The sequence below is a fragment of the Loxodonta africana genome, chromosome 24, assembly GCF_030014295.1.
Source record: "Loxodonta africana isolate mLoxAfr1 chromosome 24, mLoxAfr1.hap2, whole genome shotgun sequence".
In the NCBI taxonomy this organism is placed as follows: domain Eukaryota; kingdom Metazoa; phylum Chordata; class Mammalia; order Proboscidea; family Elephantidae; genus Loxodonta; species Loxodonta africana.
This window is the reverse complement of record NC_087365.1, coordinates 46,928,275-46,948,082: the sequence shown is the minus strand read 5'-3', so window position 1 is coordinate 46,948,082 and position 19,808 is coordinate 46,928,275. Positions and strand designations below refer to the sequence as shown.

The 19,808-nt window shown below is 47.9% G+C and overlaps 1 protein-coding gene across 4 annotated transcripts in view; it reads left to right on the top strand.

Moving 5' to 3' along the window:
* The window catches only part of SULF2 (sulfatase 2), a 144,598-nt gene that overhangs the window by 81,702 nt on the left and 43,088 nt on the right, over window positions 1–19,808 (top strand). For all 4 annotated transcript variants that reach the window (XM_064276176.1, XM_064276175.1, XM_064276177.1 and 1 more), the window contains exon 4: window positions 14,860–15,011. In XM_064276176.1, coding sequence (XP_064132246.1) covers window positions 14,860–15,011 — 152 coding nt within the window. The remainder of the gene's footprint in view (window positions 1–14,859; window positions 15,012–19,808) is intronic.

The following is a 19,808-nucleotide window of genomic DNA, read 5'->3' as shown; positions in this document are numbered from 1 at the left end:
CAATAGAGTTTTCTAGAGGAAACATAAACCAAACTCACTGCTGTCAAGTTGGTTCCCACTCATAGCGACCCTATAGGACAGAGTAGAACTGCCCTGTAGAGGAAACATACATATCCACAATTATCTGAAAAGAGTATTAAAACACTCCTCCGTTGTCCCTCCACATATCTGTGTGTGGGTTTTTCATAGAAAACAACATACCACAACAGACTGAATGCAGAAACAGATCTGAGAATCCAGCATCTTCTATTAAGCCAGACATTAAAGAGATTTGCAAAAAATATAAAACAGTTGCAACTCTTCTCACTAATGGTATTTTGTCCTTGGGAAACAGAGTTATCTTTTCATCTTAAAAATGCATGCTAACAAGTAGTAGGTTTATTGTTAGTGTTTTTAAATGAATGAATAAATATATTTAAAATGTTTCCATTTTAATTTCTAATATGGTAACTACCGATAGAGATAACCCAGAAAAACAAAACAATAATTTTTCAAGAGTGTAAAGGAGCTGTGAAACCAAGTGTCTTAGTTTCTTAGTGCCGCTGTAACAAAACACCACAAGAGGATGGCTTTAATAAGCAGAAATTTGTTTTCTCACAGTGTAGGAGGCTGGAAGTCTGAACTCGGGGCACCAGCTCTAAGGGAAGGCCCTTTTCAGCTCTGGAGGATTATCATTGTGTTTTTCAGCCTCTGTTCCCTGGTTCCGTGGCCACCTCCACTCGGACCTATCTAGTGGCAAAATTGGAATGGACTTGACAGCATTAGTCATTGTCATCATCAGTGGCATCTATCTCTCCCCATTTGTACTTGCATGGCTTTGTGTCATGGAGCCCTGGTGGCACAGTGGTTAAGAACTTGGCTGCTACCCAAAGGTTGGCAGTTCGAATCATCGGCTGCTCCTTGGAAACCCTACAGGGCAGCTCTACTCTGTCCTATAAGGTCAAAATGAGTCAGAATCAACTAGATGGAAGTGGGTTTGGTCTTGGGGTTTTGTCTTTGTGTCTAATCTACTCTTTTTATATCTCAGAAGTGATTAGGTTAGGACACACCCTACATTACCCTAACAAAGAAAACCCTGTTCCAGAAGGAATTACCTCCACAGGTATAGGGGTTAGGACTCCAACACGTATTTTGTGGGGACACAATTCAATCCATAACACCAAGCCTGAGAGCTTCTGCTATAGACTGCCATTGGCCTGGATTCCTTTTCAGTTTTACAAAGCACTCCCTCCAACAGGGAAGACAGGTCTCCGTGGCTTAAATAGATTTGGTTTCAACCATCCAGACTCCACAAAATCAAATAGATAAGAATTTAACAATTCTACCTGCTGTTCTAGGTATTATCTCTAGATTTTAAATGTGTATAAACCAATTCACTCCTTTTCTCAGTAAACTGGTCGGGGTTTGGCTTCTGTGGCAAGCAGACTATTTCACAGACCCCAAGAATAACCAGACCCCCAGGGCCAGGATTCATGTATCCCCTGGAGTTAGTCAGGCACAGAGTAGTAACCACATGCCAGCTTTGCTGGCCAGGATCCATCCTCAGAAGGGCTCACAAATGAAAACCAGGTAGGAAGAATCCAAGACGTATAGGACACCTGGGTTTGAGTCTCAGACTTGTGTTTCTGGAGCCCTGTAACTCTTCTGAGCCCCACTGTCCTCTTTCATACAACGACAATAACATCAACTGCCTCTTCTCCTCACAGAGTTGATAGGAGGATTCAGATAAAATGTTATAGCTTCAGGCATGGCTTGATCCAGGTTCTTAAATAGTGTCATCTGTAATAGGTCTCTTCTCTTCCCTTAGTTCTACTTGTTTCTTTATCAGGCCATCCTCTCATGGTGGCCCTTGAAGGCTTACCCCAGCTTGGCCACCACAACAGTTGCCTAATAATTCCAGCAAAAGTCTTAAGGCCAAGTCTCCTAGCTCAGGCTTGGGTTCTCTTCCAGTGCCTGTACTGCTCACTGTGGCAACGGGGATGGAATGTTCTGATTAGCCCAACTCAGCCCTGGAGCCAGGGTCCTGGGGTCGGCCCCACCTGAGCCATGTGGGCTGCGATTGGGGGAAAACCCGTGGGCATTTTCCAGAATAAAGGGGAGTGAATGTTGGGTCCAAAAAAAAAAATATATTGAGTTTTCAAGGCTGTAATCTTTACGGAAGCAGACTGCCACATCTTTTCCCCCAAGGAGCAGATGGTGGATTCAAACCAGTGACCTTTCAGTTAGCAGCTGAGCGCTTAACCACTACACCACCAGGGCTCCCTGAATGCTGGGTAGCATGTCAGTGGCACAGGCTTACTAGGTAGCATAACCACTTTGCTAAGAAGACCTTCAGTGTTGAACAGAGCCTGGGAAGATGCCCAGGTCAGCCTGCCCAGCAGCCCAGCTGAGCCCACTCACACCAGCCCCCTGTGATGTAACTCCACTGGGTGGGAGGAGGGGGCGCCACCCAGTGTTGCTGCAGGTCCCAGATCCTTCAGAGTAGCTGGGCACCCTTTCCCAAAGTAAAGCCTGTGAGCTAGTGGACGTGTGGTATTTCTTTTGTGTGTGCATTAAGGATAAATCAAGTTAGCCACAAACCCCTGACTTCTTGGCTGACGTTGCTTAGTCCCAGACCGGAGCAGGGGTTTTTGTTTGCTTTTGTTTTCGTTTTTCCTTTTCAGTGAATCGATGTTTGGAAATTAACTCAGATGTCTTTCCAAAGCATAATGGATAAATTGTGGTCTCCATACAATTGGGATATTATACTGTGGTGGAAATGAACAAACTGTAACAACACACTTCATGGTGACTCTCAAACCATCACGTTGAGTCAAAGACACAAGTCACAGAATAATGCAGATGGAACAATGAGACTCCATAATGTGAAGGTCAGAAAGAGGCAAAACCAAACAGGACATTGTTTTAGAGAGGCATACATAGGTGGAAATGTTGTAAAGAAAAGCAAGGGAATTGTTCAAACAATCAGTTATTTGTCATAGGTGAGTGGTTACTTCTATTGGGGTGAGGGAGGTGTGATTGGGAAGGGGCCCCCGGGGCATTCCAGATTTCCTGGAAGGTTCTAGCTCTTAACGGAACCAGGGGATATGATATACATGTGTTCATTCTGTTATTCCTGAAATTTGCAAAAATGTTTAATATACTCTCTGTGTATATTCCATAATAAAAAGAACTTCAGTTAAATTGAATTGAAAGAAACTCTGAAGTACGTAGTGGTCCAGATGATATATTTCAGAAATTGCAAAACGTGTGATAGGCGTACTCAGGTGACTGGAATTAGAGGATGTCACTGAGGAAAAGACCCCTTTGTGAGTCCCACACCCCCTGACCATGAAATGGGGTGGTGTATTTGGGGAAAGGTGGACTCTGCAAACTGCTCTACCTTGTTTTTCACTGACCTTTCGGGATTGCTTTGGCAAACAGTGTTTATTTTCATTGGCACGGCTCAGCGTTCCGGCCCATCTTTGCTAATAGATGTGTATCATGCTCAGCTGATTTCTTTGTGCAGCATAAACATCCCTCGCCAGGCTCATTACTGGAAATCTCGGGTGGGCCTTGCGATTTTCCAAGATGCTGTCACATCTGGTTTCCGACAACCACTGTTTATTACTCCAAGGCTCTGAGGTTTCACCCCCTACCCTGAAAAAGGAAAGTGGGCTATATTTTAGGAACCCACGGTTCCCTTTTAAAGAACGTGCAGGCTCTTACTCTGTGCCTGATCTCATCTGTTGCTGCTCCCATTTTATAGATGAGGACACTGAGGCTTAGAGAGAGCACTTAACTTGCCCAAGGAGGCAGGAATCAAACCCAGGTCATCTGACTCTGGTAATCACGCTCTGCAAAGGCCAGCTGCACCCACTCTTACTGACTCACTCGAGCCACCCTCAAAACTCTTCACCTGGCCTGGGGTTCTCAGCCTGAGCGCTGTTGACATTCAGGGCCAGATCATTCTGTTGTGGGGATTCTCCTGTGCATTGTGGGATGTTCAGCAGCATTCCTGGCCTGCACCCACCAGATACAGAATCCCTCTTCTCTCCCACTCCCCCACCCCCCACCCCCATTTTGACAACCAAAAATGTCTCCAGACATTGCCAAATGTCCCCTGGGTGGCAGAATCGTTCCCAGCTGAGCACCTCTGGCCTGAACCGTGCTCAGTGTACTTTGTGCAAACATGCTTCGGGGTGCCACCTTCACCACCTCTACTGACCCTTCTCCCCCATGCAGCCTGCTGCCCTGCAGATACAGCAATAGAAAACCGCTGGAATGGCCACTTCTCCAGCCCTCTGACCTTCCAGGGAAGGGAGAGACTTAATACCCTAGAGAGGGGCAGCTTTGCATTGCATGGTCTGTGTCTCTCTTCCAAGATCATGGCCCTCCCATCCCTTCAGCAATAAGATACATTCCACTAGGTTGGCAAGGGAGTCCCTGGGTGGTACAAATGGTTAACGCACTCGGTTGCTAACCAAAAAATGGGAGAGTTGAGGCCGCCCTGAGGCCTCAGAAGAGAGGCTTGGCAATCTACTTCCAAAAAATCAGCCGTCGAAAACCCTATGGAGCATTAAACCTTAAACCAAAAATACCCCTGGGGTCTTCTTAAAACCAAACAATATTTTAGCTTAACTAGGAAAGAATGTCAGCCTTGAGCATTATGCTCTTTTAAAGAACAATCTACTCAGGATCAAATTGACTACAGCAACTCCAAAGATTAGATAGGAACTTTAGGGGGCAGTGAGTTTACGTTAATGGGAAATGATATGTATTGAAATGTGTCACCCAAAAGTGTGTGCTGACTTGGCTAGGCCATGATGCCCAGTATTGTGTGATTGTCTACCATTTTGTCATCTGACGTGATTTTCCTGTGTGCTGTAAATCCTGCCTCTGTGATGTTAATGAGTTGGAATTAGAGGCAGTTATGTTAATGAGGCAGGACTCAATCTACATGATTAGGTTGTATCTTAAATCAATCTCCTTTGAGTTATAAAAGACAGAAGTGAGCAGGGAGGGACAGGGGGACCTCAGACCACCAAGAGCGCAGCACCAGGGAGCAGAGCATGTCCTTTGGACCCAGGGTTCCTGTGCAGAGAAGCTCCTAGGCCAAGGGAAGATTGATGACGGAGAGAGAAAGCCTTCTCCTGGAGTTGGTGCCCTGAATTCGGACGTCTAACCTCCTAGACTGTGAGAGAATTTCTCTTTGTTAAAACCAGTTCTGACTCACAGCAACCCCGTGTGACAGAGTAAAACTGCCCCATAGAGTATTCTAGGCTGTAATCCTTATGGGAGCAAATTGCCAGGTCTTTCTCCCTCGGAGCCACTGGGTGGGTTCAAAACACCGCCCTTTCAGTTAGCAGCCCACTTAACCCTTGTGCCGCCAGGGCTCCTGAGGTGCTTTAAATCCTCTTAGCAGTTCACATTCATTACACATATCAGCTCACTGACCCGTCCAGGTACTATGCAGGGCTTACTGTCCTCACTGGGGTGAAGTCACTTGCATGAGGTCCTGCAGTTAGGAAGTGGCAGATCCGGGGTCCAAAACCAGGCCGTCGGCTGCAGAGACCACACACTCAGCCCCTCCCCTACATCACCAGGAGAAAGGGGAGTGGGTGCTGGGAGGTGCCAAACAGCAATGTCCCAGATAGCCCCAGCCCGCTTCACTCGCCAACAGAGAGAGTCATCTCTGGAATTCCTGCTAAATAGTTTCCAGTTGCTGAAACCCTGGTTTGCCATCTCACCCTTTTCACGCTTGGTACCTCAGATGCCCCCGTGTGCCCTTGTGCACCAGGTTTACTGCCAGCTCATCTCAGTCCCCAATCACCACAAGACACAGCTTTCACAGACCACAAATGCCATTATTATGAGGCAATTTCAGCTGGATTCAGGGGCTGGGAGAGAGAACAGAAGGGCCTGATTCTCTCATCAGACTCTGAATGGCTCCCCAGCAGCACTTAACTCAGACAGATGGAGAAGCAGCAGCCGGGAGGGGAGACAGCCACGCAGAAACTTCCAGGGCAGGGCTGCCTGCATGGGGCCACGGGGTCCGTGTGAGGGTTAAAAGGAAGTGCTTGGGGGTGAATAATCCCCTCGAAGTGGAGAGGGGGAGAGGGAAGTCTGACATGTGTCTCGGCAGGGGCTCATTAGACAGTGTTAATGGGACAAGAAGTTGCTAGAAACAGGGATTCATCGCTGAGGATGAAAATAGGACACTTAGTGGGCACCTGATATGTGCCAGACACAGTGCTAAGCACTATACATATACAGTAAAACCTGTGAAAGCTGGAACCTGTGTAAGGCAGAAACCTGTCAGAGAAGGAAAATGCAAATATTTTTCACTAAAACAAGCGATAGAAAAGTGGTAAGACTGCATCCTGTCAAAGGCAGAAAACTGCAAAACCCAGAAAAATAAGGCGGTCCCGTTAAGTTCCGGCACTCACAGGTTTCGCTGCATTAATTCTCATGACCTTGCCAAGAGGTAGATACTATTATCCCTGTCTTACAAGTGGAGACACTGAGGTATCAAGAGGTTCAGCAACTTGCCCAAAGATACACAGCTTTCAGCGTTGTGAACTATCTCTGAGAGTTCCTTTAACGTGAAGTTTTTGCCTCCCTTCCTCCAGGACATGTTCTTTATTTTCGTCACAACCACTTTGCTCATTCATTTCAGTAAGTCTGCCGTCAGCGAAGCTCCTCTGGCTACATGTTTTACCAGTTGCTGCCCAGTCTACTCCGACTCACAGCGACACCATGGGTGTCAGAGTAGAGTTTCTCAATGGCTGATTTTCCGGAGGTAGACTGCCAGGCCTTTCTTCCCAGATGCCTCTGTGTGGACTTGAACCGCCAACCTTTTGGTTAGCAGCCAAGCATGTTAACCATTTGTACCACCAGGGACTCCCTGGCTGCATCAAGTCAATTCTGACTCATAGCGACACTATAGGGCAGGGTTGAACTGCCACATAGAGTTTTCAGGGCTGTGAATCTTTAGGGAAGCAGACTGCCACATCTTTCTCCCATGGAGCAGCTGGTGGGTTCAAACCACTGACTTTTAGGTTAGCAGCCGAACACTTAACCACTGCACCACCAGGGCTCCTGGCTGCATGTCTAGGGCTTCTCATATGGCAGTGTTGTCAGTATCCGCATGGTCAGCTCTGTAACTCTATTTACATTCAATTTAAATGTCATTCCCAGCATTACCACTAACCACGTTTTGTTTCTTTGTTGCGCTTTCGTCTTTGTTGGCCAGTTCCCTCTTCTGGTTATCTATCTTGTAAAATGCTTTAGCAATGTGTCACTGGAAGACAAGGAGGTAACCCAGGTACACGCTTTGCTGTCTGTGCATGAACTGAGCAACAGGTGCACAGTGACCAGTCACTGACGCACTTTGCAAGAAGTGACGTGATTGGTTATTGATCATGATGAGCACCTGTTATTTGCATAGTGATTTGTGGTCTGAAAATCTAGCAGCAAAGTTTGTGCTTTAGGCAAGTTCTCAGAGGTAAAATACTGTGGTAACTAAATTTGAACCATGCTTTTGGAGGACTGGAATTATTTAAATAGTGGCAACTAAAATTTGTGCATTTTAGAACCATGAGGACTGCCCGTAATCGGTGTGTCCCATTGTTGTTGGGACACACCCTCTGCTTTGGCGCAGTTCAGTCTATTTCTGCTTAGCTGTCATCACTTCCTCCAGAATTCAAGGGAAAAAAAACCCAAACCCACTGTCCTCGAGTTGATTTCAACTCATAGCTACCCTACAGGACAGAGTAGGACTGCCCCATAGGGTTTCCAAGGCTGTCATCTTTACAGAAGCAGAGCACCGTATCTTTCTCCTGCAGAGTGGCTGGTGAGTTTCAAACCAACAACCTCATGGTTAACAGCCGAGTGATTAATCACTACGCCACCATGGCTCCTCTTCATGGTTACCAAAGCCCTATTTTAAACCTCAGCTAGGACTGGGGTTCCCCAAAGGAATCCTTCACCCTGCACAGTGAAATTGGCACTACACCGGCAATCGGCAAACTTTCCATAAAGGACCGGGTAGTAACTATTTTAAACTTGCAGGCCACACAGTTGCAGCTACTCAGCTCTGCCATTGTAGTGCAGGAGCAGCCATGGATAATAGGCAAACAAATAGGTGTGGTTGTGTTCCCATATAGCTTTATTTACAAAAACAGGTGACAGGCTGGATTTGGTCCACAGGCCCTTGTTTGCTAAACCCAGCTCTACACTAAGCATTGCATCATCTTTCAAATGCAGGTGAAAGAACTAACTGATTGAAGCAAACAAAACGAACCAAAACAAGACAAAAGTAGGGTGGTAGGATTTATTGGTTTATATAACTCAGGTTTCTCAACATCAGCACTACCAATGTCTGGGACCTGATCATTCCTTTGTTGTGGGGAGTTGCCCTGTGTATTGTAAAGATGTTTAGCCGCATCCCTTGCCTCTGCCCACTTGATGCCAGTAACACTCCCCTCCCCATTGTTGTACAATAGAACTCCACTGATAGAACTGAAAATACTAGCCTTAGAGGTGACTTCAGATAAGAATGGACCCAGGGGCTCAAATATCTCTTTCACCCTCTCAGTCTATTTCTTTCTCACATACACACGTACACACACACAGACACACACTCTCACTTTCTCTCAGCCTCTCACTTTCTGACCCTCTGGGTCTCTCTCACACACGTACACATAGACACACACTCCCTCTCTCAGCCTCTCACTGTCTCTCACCCTCTCACTCTCTTTCTCTCACAAACACACACACAGTCACTCTGTCTCACCCTCTTTCTTTCTCTTTCTCACATATGCATACACACACAATCTCTCTCTCTCAGCCTCTCACTCTCTCTCGCCCTCTCACTCTCTTTCTTTCTCTCTCTCACATACACACAAACACACTCTGTCTCTCAGCCTCTCACTGTCTCTTTTTTCTTTCTGCATACAAACATTCTCTCTCTTTCTCCCTATCTCTCTCTCTGTCTCTCCCTCTCGCTGTCACTCTCACTGTCTCTTACCCTCTCAGTCTCTTTCAGCCTCTCACTCTTTCGTTCTCTGTATCTGTCAGCTCTGCTTTCTTCCGTGTTGGTTAACTCTCAATCCATCCCCCCTCTCTTGGTGGTAAGATGGCTACCAGACCTTCAAGCTTAACTCCTACCTACCTCCAGCCCCAAGGAAAAAAGAGCTTCTGTTTTCTAGTTTTTTTGGGTGCCATCAAGTTGATTTCGACTCATAGCAACCCTATATGACAGAGTACAACTTCCCACATAGGGTTTTCTAGGCTGTAATCTGTATGGGAGCAAATGGCCAGGTCTTTTCTCCCTTGGGACCCCTGGTGGTGCAGTGGTTAAGAGTTCGGCTGCTAACCAAAAGGTCAGCAGTTGGAATCCACCAGCTGCTCCTTGGAAATTCTATGAGGCAGTTCTACTCTGCCTCGTAGGGTTGCTATGAGTCAAAATTAATGCTACAACAGCAGATTTGGGTTTTTGTTTGGTTTGCTCCCATGGAGCCACTGGGTAGGTTCAAATCCCTGACCTTTGGGTTAGCAGCCGAGTGCTTAACCATTGTACCACCATGGCTCCTTTTCCAGTAAACTAAAAAAACCAAACCCAGTGCCGCCGCCTCAATTCCTACTCATAGCAACCCTATAACCAAACAAAAACCAAACCCAGTGCCATCGAGTTGATTCTGACTCACAGCAACCCTATAGGACAAAGTAGAACTGCCCCATAGAGTTTCCAAGGAGCGCCTGGTGGATTTGAACTGCCGACCCTTTGGTTAACAGCCGTAGCACTCAGCCACTATGCCACCAGGGTTTATAATTTTAGCTCCCTTAAAATCCCAGGGCTGGCTCTTATTGGCCCAGGTTGGGTCACATGCCTATCCCTGAACCAATGGCAGTAGCCAGGGGAAAGTGATGCTCTGATTGGCCAGGCTTACATGATGTGTGCAGCCCTGGAGGCAGGGGTTGAGGTCAGCCCGTGGGCACTGAAGTGAGGAATGGTGGCACCCAGCGGACCACAGTCAGGACTAGGCAGGCAAAACAACAGTCTCCATTGCCAGAAGTAAAATTCCCACCCGGTGCCTGGCGCATGGGTGACAGTGAGCATCTACCCCTTCAATCGATGCCAGCCCTGCTTCCACGGGGCATCATCAGCCAGCATCAGTGCCCTTTCCCTGCAGGGCACTTCATTTCTCTTCATCTGCCTGCCAAGTTGCTCCACCCCCTCACCGGCCCCCCATTTGCCGCCCTCCTTGCCCTGTCCCAGCCACCAAAGCTCAGCTACTCCCAGCTACCCACGCCCCAGCCCCAACATGGGTTGTATTTTTAATCTTGATTTTAATTCCTGCTCTTTCTCCTGGCTGTGTCTCCCAGCCCCGGAGCACCAGGTCCCATGCTAATTTGCGCCTCCCACCTCCACTGGTGCCAGAAAAACCATTTTAAAAACCGCCTTGGGGAAGTCTAATCAAATAAGAGCAAGATCTAATTTGGCACTAAAAGCCTTTGACGGAAGCCCTGTTTTCCAGGGCCTTGTGGAGGCTGAATAGTAAACTCTTTCTGGAATGTTTGAGGGTTGGGACTGGAGAACGGAGAGAGATGTGAAAGAGGAGATTGTAGCAGAGGACACAGCTCCCAACACTTTGACACCCATGGCACTGGGCAATAATGGGCAGGGGGTGGGCTTCCAAAGGCACAAGGAGGACCTGCACCCTCCTCCCCACAGCAGGCCCTCGCCCACCAGCTGGGCCAAGATCAGCTCTTCAGCCTTCTGAGCTACACGCTCATCAGAAAGACTTTGGCCCAAATCTTCAGGGACAAACCAGAAGACTCACTAGCCAGGAACTGAGAGACCTGGGACCGAACCTCATTCTCCCAGTGAGGAATTCAGGATTTTTATTCTCCTTTAAATGAAAGAGGGGTGAAGTTCTTAAATTATTTGTGATCCTGGGTTGCTTTCTGAATGTCAAAAGCTGTGGACCTGTTTCCAGGAAAATACACATAAAGTGCAAACTCTGGTGTGTAATATTTCTGGGTGCCAGGGCCTCTTTGAGGTTCACAGCATACTTCCTATTGTGGCTTTTAGGATTCTGCGTGATCTGCCCCTAGCCTCTGTGACATCATCTCTTCACTCCCTCACTGGCCTCCCTGGGCTCTTCAAATGCCCCAAACTTGGAATGGACTGGATGGCAGTGGGTTTAGTTTTTTATTGTTCCTGCCTCAGGACTTTTGCACTTGGCTGTTTCCTCTGCCTGGAGCAGTTTTCCTCTTATTCCCGTATTCCACTTGTGACATGGGGAATAAAGTCACTAAGTTTAGTAGATCTTGTTTCCTGGAGTATATGTGACCTCTAGGTCCCCTTCAGCTCTCACAGTGTGGCTCTGGAGAATTGAGGGAAGGGATGCTAGAGGGCCCTGGGAATGGATGGAGTTTTTAGATCAGGGTTGGCCTTGGCACTATTGACATTTGGGGCCAGATAATTCTTTGTCCCAGGGGGTTGTCCTGTGCATTGTAGGGTGCTTAGCAGTATCCCCAGCCTCTACCCAGTAAATGCCAGTAGCACCCCCTCCCCAGTTGTGGCAGCCACAATATCTCCAAACATTGCCCAGTGTCCCCTGGCTGAGAACCACCGCTTTAAGGAGATGGATGCAACGATGCAATGTTCTAGAAAAAGAAAAACAGGCATTTAGTGTGCCTGGTGCTTTAATTCTGCCTCTTGCGCCAGCCAGTATCTCAGCCCATTACTCCCTGACACGCAGCCAGGGCTACCCGATTGCTTTTTAATTAGACACCCACCACCTAGTTCCATTCTTACTTTTTAAATATTGGACGGTACTCAGGATATGGAGAACGGTGCAGCCAGTTCCCGCCCCCTCCTCCCCAGGATGCCAGGGCTCTTTCCCTTTATTTTTGCCTTTCCCGCCCACGCAACATGAGCTCTACCTTGGGCCTTATCACCAAGGCTCGGGACCCTCCCTTCGTATTTTCCTCTCACTGTTGCCCAGATCCTTCTAGAAGGTGCTTCATCAGCTCCTCCCTCAAGAGCACTCACTGCCCGCCTCTACATTTAATGGGAGCATTTTCCTTTGCCCATAGTACCTTGGGGACTCAGGAATCTGGCTGCTTCATTTCCTACAGGGTCTTCCACTCCCAGGCATGCCAGCTACTTGCCAGGTCTCCAGGAAGCCCATGTACCAGGCTTCAGCTCCGTCGCAGCACCTCCTGGTCCAGGCCTCTCTTCTGGAGTTAACAGCCTGTGAGCAACTCTCTGTGCTCTTTCTAAGGTTCCAGGCGGAGGGACCATCTCATTGTCTGTGGGACGGTATCCCAGCCCCACCCACTCTCCTCCTCCCTCTGTGGACTTTCTCTGTCTTTCTCGTCTCATCTTGGCTTCTGAACTGAGACCCACTGACCCTGAGCACTTATTGCAGGTAGTCCCCAACTTAGGACGGGATTCCATTCTGACGACTCCGTCGTAAGTCGGTTCTGAAGTAAGTGGAATACCTCATTTTTTTTCTTTTTTTTAGTTTTCATTATTATTACTTTTTATTGGCTGTATCTTTATAAATCATAACATTGAACTTCTGCAAGTGAACATCTGAGAATAGCATCAGCAAATTATGCACTGCAACGCTGTATGTAGTACATATTACCAACGATAAGATGTATGGAAAAAAAACAGACAATCGTTAAGTGCAGTTCATCGTAACTCCAGTACGTCACAAGTAGGGGACAACCTGTATTTGCCAGGCACGTTGTTAAACCAAAAAACGAGACCAGTTGCCATCAAGTCAACTCTGACCCATGGTGACCCTATATGTGTCAGAGAAGAACTGTGCTCCGTAGGGTTTTCAGTGGCTGATTTTTCAGAGTAGATCGCTAGGCCTGTCTTCCAAGGTACCTCTGGGTGGAAGCAAACTCTCAACCTTTTGGTTAGCAGTCGAGTGTGTTAAGCGTTTGCACCACCCAGGGATTCTATAGGCGTGGTACTAACCACTTGCTAAACCAGATGTCGTTTAACCCCTACAACCACCTTGAACACATGTATCCTCGTACCGTCAACAATGTTTGTTGCTCGTCTCTGTGCCCTGATGTTCTCATCTGAAAAGACAGGGCTGGGGTAAGACCTCTGTCTCCAGACAAACTCTCACAAAAAATTTCCAGTAAAAAAAAATGAGTTTGATAGGTTACCATCATTAAATATCGTACATGCTCTCACTGTGAGTCGAAATCAACTCAACGGCAACGGGTTTAGTTTTTTTTGGTTTCCTGGGCATCCAGCTCAATGAGGACTCACCAGCTGAAACACCTGTGTCCCAGCAAGAAACAGAACATGATCATCACCGTAGAAGCCCCCCCTGCACCCCTTCCACCCCGCCATGTCCAGTGATAACCACTGTTTTTACTTCCAGCACCGTAGGTTAGTTTTGCCTGTTTCTGAACTTCATAGGTTGTTATTCTTGTTGTTAGCTGCTGTTGAGTTGCACAACAGAACAAAATGCTGCTCTATCCTGCATCATCCCCATGAAGCAGTTGTGGATTGGACTGTTGTGATCCATAGAGTTTTCATTGTCTGATTTTCAGGAATAGATTTCCAGGCCTTTCTTCCTAGTCTGTCTTAGCCTGGAAGCTCTGCTGAAACCTGTTCAGCGTAACAGCGACACACAGTCCTCCACTGAAAGGCAGCTGGTGGCTGTGCGTGAGATGCATTCGGCAGGACTCAAACCCAGGTCTCCTGAATGGAAGGTGAGAATTCTCTCACTGAGCCACCGCTGCCCCCAAGCTTCACATAAAGGAGATCATAATATCATCTGTTCTTTCCTATCTGGTTAATTTCTCTTAACATTAGGTAGGTTGTTGGGTGGTATCCATGTTATTGAACGAAGTACTAGATCTTTTCATCTCATTGCTGTATAGTATTCCGTTATACAAATATGAAGCAATGTATTTATCCACTCTTTTTTGATAGACAGTTGATTTGTTTCTAGTTACTTGCTATACTGAGTAATGTTACAATGAACATTTCTTGTACATGACTTCTGGTGAATGTATGAATGCATTTCTGTTGGATAAACACCCAGGATTTGAATCACTGGGTCAGAAGTTGTGACTATGTCTGAGTTTACTAGGCACTGCCAGTTTTCCACAGTGGTTGGGCCAGTTTCCCCTCCCACTAGCAGTTATGAGAGTTCCAGTTGCTCCGCCTCCCCATCATCACTTGGTATTGTCAATTTCTTTTTAACATTAACCATTCTGGTGGCTGTGTAATGTATAGAATTCAAGGGGCCTATAAATGTGAATGGGGAAAAAAAAAACATACTTTTATTTTCGCTAACTTGCAACTGAAATTTAGCATTTGCTTCCATTTTAAGCAGGGGCCACAGATCACAGTATGCTAGCAGAATCTCTAACTTTTTCACTCATAGAAATCATCAATATTTTAATAACCCATTACAGTTGTTGCAGATAGCCAAAAATAAAATATGTTCACTCATCAATCACTACTTTGAAATTGCCAGATGCCCTGCTAGGTCTTCTTTTAAATATATTAATTTAAAAGGACATTTATTACTATATCACAAATTCTTTTAGTACTTTGATAACTATATTTCAAAATAATTGATTTTCACTGTGATCCTACATAGTTTGTTTTGTGCATTTAAAAACGTTTTGAGAAGGGGGTCTGTGGGCTCTGCTTGCTTGCCAGCGGACTCCACAGCATGACAAAAGGTAAAACTTTTGCCCGAAGGGATAGTGTCGTTCGCCTGCTTTGCACCTACAATGGTGGTTTAACAGACTCTATTGGATGATTATGAGAAAAGGCCTTTGCTGTCTTTTTTCTTACCTGGCCTTCTTCTCTCCCTCCAGCTTTCTTTGGGAAGTACCTTAATGAGTACAATGGCTCCTACGTGCCCCCTGGCTGGAAGGAGTGGGTCGGACTCCTTAAAAACTCCCGCTTCTATAACTACACGCTCTGTCGGAACGGGGTGAAGGAGAAGCATGGCTTCGACTACTCCAAGGTAAGCTCGGCCCTTTCCTGGCTTGGGAGAGGCAGTGTGGCCCAGTGCTTAGGAGCACAGCTCTGGGGCCGGACTGCCTGAGTTTGTTCAGACCATGGACTCTGACATTCTCTGAAATGTGTGGCCTTGAGCAGCTAACTTACATCCTCTGCTTCTCAGCTTTTTCATCTCTCAAATAACAGTCTCTATTTCAAGGGCATTGGTCTTTAACATTTTACTGAAGCAGAGTATTCTTACAGAAGTGGGCTCAGACCAAGTGGACAGTTCAATGAATCTTCACAAACTGAATCTACACACCCTGGGAACATTGGCTGCAAATAGATCCCCAAATAAAAATGGAGAAGTTCCACACTAAGGAGGGTGACTAGACCCTTGACAGCCAAAACGCACCCTACCCTCGTCCCTTTTTGTAAACACTAGCACATTTAGGGATCCCTCCTACCTTTAAAAAGAGTCCTGGTGGCACAATGGTTAAAGTGCCCTGCTGCTAACCAGAAGGTTGGCAGTTTGAACCCACCAGCTGCTCTGCAGGAGAAAGATGTGGCATTTGGCTCCCACAAAGATTACAGCCTAGGAAACCCTGTGGGGCAGTTCTGCTCTGTCACACAGGGTCACTGTGAGTCGGAATTGACTCGGCAGCGCCTAACAACAACAACCTACCTTTGATGGGTGATCAGGGCTCACTTGTGTCCATTTCCTGTGTCTCAGTTGGATCTGCCCAGGCCCTGGTGGCAGAAACTACTTCAGACATCTCTTATGCATCTCCCTCTGTCCCTGGCTCTGGACACAACCAGCCCCCCTTACCTCCTGAGAGAATGGATTCCCAAGTCCTGGGAAGGGAATTTAGTGACCCCCTGGAATCCCAGGAAATATAAATTGTAGTCTCCTGGGGCCTTACACACTGCCTCCCAGCCTCCCAGCCTCAGAGTAGGCAAATTCTCCAAACCTCCTGAAAACCCCACTCCCTCCTCTTTCAAATTCCTCACCATGCCCCGCCTTGGCTCGGAGCAGCCTGGTAATCAAGTTATCCAGAGCTACTTGGGGTCCTCTAGGGCCAAGGATGGAGACATAGAGAGCCCGCTATTTCATCCTTCTTTGCTGCCACCCTGACATCTCCCTGGTGAATGAGAAAACCCCCTGCGGGACTCAGGGGGCCTGGGAACAGGGACATTCTTAACAGGGATGTGGGGGGGTGTTTCCCTTTGGAGTCAGAATTGGCTCAGGTCCACAGTTCCGAACCAGCTGGGGGGAGCAGTGGGCGGCAGCAGCCAGGGCTTCCAGAAGGAGCAGGAGTGAGCCAGGAGTTGCCAGCAAGGCCAAGCCCAGGAGCCCTGGGCACTGGGTCCTGTACTCGGGTGGTGAGATGCCCCTTCCAGGCAGAGCATCATGGTGGCCACAGGGGCCTCACTGGGAGGCCCAGGTGGGAAGGAAGCTGCCAGCCCTTCCCCAGCTCCCCCCGCAAAGCCCTCTGCGGACTCTGCCCTGAGTCACTAATCCCAAAGTTGGAGAGATGCCATGAAAGGGGAGAGAGGCAGCGATGCCAAGAAGAGAATGGTATGAAGCATGTGCTCATGGCCGAGGAGGGTTGTGAGAAGGCAGGACAGCTAGCAGGAAGGGAGGTAGGAATGACTAAGAGTTGCATCACAGAGAGGTTTCCATCTGGGGGTGTAGGGGAGGGACCAGCAGGTGTTGAGGGGACACTGGGAATTGACAGAATGCACACTGATCTGAGGGCAATCTGGCAGTCTCATTGAACCTGAACGTGCCCTCCCCTGAGCCCCAGCATCCCCTTTTCTCTGTATTTATTCTAGAGAAAGCCTATGCAGGAGGCTGCATGGCTGGGCTGTTGCTTACAGCTTTGGTTGTTATTGAAAGAAACAAACAACCAGAAAGTCCCCCGTTGCAGAAAGGGCTGAATGACCGTGAAGCACCCCTGCCCTGGAGGCAAATAAGCTGGATGAGGGGATCTGTGGGCAAAGCCATAAAAAGAGCCGAGATGTAAGCTTGAGTGGGAAAAGCAAGTTGCTTTTTTGAGCAAGGTCCTGCTCAAATCCACTTCCTCGCTGCAACCTGCCCAGGCCACTGTACTTGAAGGGTACCCCACCCCCCGTTATTCTCCTCCCTGGTCCCCATCTGACACACCATACCCTGTATGCTTCAGATTTATTTGTTCCTTGTCTGCCCCTCTCCAGGGGCGGGAAGGCAGGAATGATTGTTGGTTTCGTTCCCTGCTCTCTGTTGGGTGAATGAATGGATACAGATATACAGGATTTATACAATGAAGTAAGAAGATGCATAAAGCAATACTGTTGCTTTTCTATGGAAATACGTAACAAAATATTTGGAAAGATATTTCTCAGTAGGGAACAACAGAGGCCGAGATTGCAACAGGGGTGAAGGGTGATCAAAGGGAACTTCAGCCATGTGTCAATTCAATGTGTTGTTTTAATTCTTACAAATGCTGGCATGTGGGTGTCTTGAGGAATAACACCCAACACTCACGTAGCAGCATCGTGCGCCAAGTACTGTTCAAATCATTTGACGTAAATTGACGCATGCATTCCTCACCGCAGCCTGTGAGATGGGTGCTGTTGTCATCCCTACCTGGCGCTGAGAGAGCTGAGGCTGAGGGAGTATCTTCACCCGGCCACACAGCTAGTGAGAGCTAAAGCCAGGCTTCGAGCCCAAGCCACTGGGCTTCAAAGCCCAAGCTCAAAACTACAGCCCGTGGGCCAAGTCCAGCCCACTGACTGTTTTTGAACGGCCCTTGAGCTAAGAACGTTTTTTATATTTCTTACGAGTTGAAAAAACATCAAAAGGAGAGTAATTTTCATGATATGTAAAATTTACATAGAATTGAAATTTTAGTGTGCATAAATAAAGTTTTACTGGCACAAGGACACGCCCATTCATTTATGTTTTGTCTATGGTTGCTTTCGCGCTACAATGGCAGCAGTGAGCAGGTAGACCAAAAAGCCTAGATATTTACACTCGACCCTCTACAGTGAGCATCTGTCAACCTGTGCTCTAAACCACCACATACAGCCTCATTAATAACTTTGTCTGTTTGTAGGGGAGAAAGGTGGACCAAACAAAATTATAAAGCCTGAGCTCTAGCTCTGGATGTACGGCTTAGTAGTTTTGTGAACTCCATTTCCCCATCTGTAAAATGGGCATAATGTCCGCTTATCATTTGTCACAAAGGTTCTAATAGGGTAATGTAGGACAGCAATAACAGCCAGCATGCCTTGTGGGTACTGTCTGTGTCAGGCTCTTGGCAAAGTGCTTGATACACTAAGCAAGTCCTCAGCTTGTCAGGTCCCCCACACCACCATCTGAAGCAGCAGCTGTCATTAGGCCCACTTTGCAGACGCAAAACTAAGGTGCAGAAAGGCAAGTGGTTTGCCCAGGAGCATACAGCTAGCAGCTGTCAAACTCCAGAGCCCTCAGTCTTCATGAAATATCATTGCCCCTGTAGGGATGGAGCCCTGGTGGTGTAGTGGCTAAGCGATTCGGCTGCTAACCAAAAGTTTGGCAGTCTGAATCCACCAGCAGCTCCTTGGAAACCTTCTGGAGCAGTTCTGCTCTGTCCTATAGGGTCGTTATAGCGTTGCTATGGGTCAGAATCAACTCGATTGGAATAGTTTTTGTTTCTGTTTTTCTTGTAGGGATGTGGAGCCCTGGTGGCACAGTGGTTGAACATTCAGCTGCAAACCAAAGGGTCACAGTTCTAGTTCACCAGCTGCTCCTTGGAAACCCTATGGGGCAGTTCTACTCAGTCCTGTAGGGTTGCTATGAGTCAGAATCAACTCGACAGCAATAGGTTTGAGGAGTCGGGATGTGAATCTCTCTGTAAACACAAACTGCTGTAGAAACCCCCAAGGCTGAGGGGTCAGCATCATGACGGGGAATGAAGGTTAGGATAATCTGCTGCACGGGAAAGCCAACAGCTCCCCTCCTCAGGGTTGACTTGCCGAATGAGGAACGTGTCAAGAGCTGGCCTGGGGGCTGTCCTCTGGGCAGAAGCAACCCCCACCCCACTCCCAACCATGCCCCTGAAACCAGTTCTTAGGGACAAAGCCATGGGTTTCCAGGCACAGCCTTAAAGTGGCCCAATGGTGCTCAAGTGAGGCTTCCCAAGCAGAAAATTTAACTAGACCTGGGGTCCGAGAGACTCAAGTTTGCGGAGATGCCCTATAAGAAGTGGTGAGTTGGTATGTCTTGCCCAAGTTCTAAAAGGAGGTAGAAACTCAGGCTTCCTTGGGGCAAATGTGTGAGCAATTACTGGGAGGAACCCACGGACACGTTCCTCCAGGACCCAGGGTCCAGGGGAGAAGAGGAGCAGCTGTCAGTAGCCCCCCACCCTGCCCTGGTCTCCACATCCCCTCTTCCCCTTACAGTCCCCTCAACCCACTCACCCCTAGCAGCCTGAGGCATCCTAAGAAAGGGAAACCTGCTCTCCCACCTGCCCCCAGTCTCCTCCCATGGCCCACCAGGCCCTGCGTTGTCACACCCTCGCTCACCTCTCCAACCCCCTTCCCTGCCACCTCCCTGCTGTCCCCACAGCCCAGAGTACTTTCCTACCTGGACCCCGGGACTCACTGCTTCCTCCACACTTTGCTCCATGGCCTATCCCTGGAGCAGCTGCCCTGGCCCCCCTGCTAATGTCACTCCATCACTCCCCAGCCCCCTGCTTCATTCTCATCTCGGTAATGAGAATGTGAGCACCACAGCACAGGGACCCACTGCCATACCCCCACCCTACGGGGAGCCTGGCACCCTGGGGACAAGCACCCA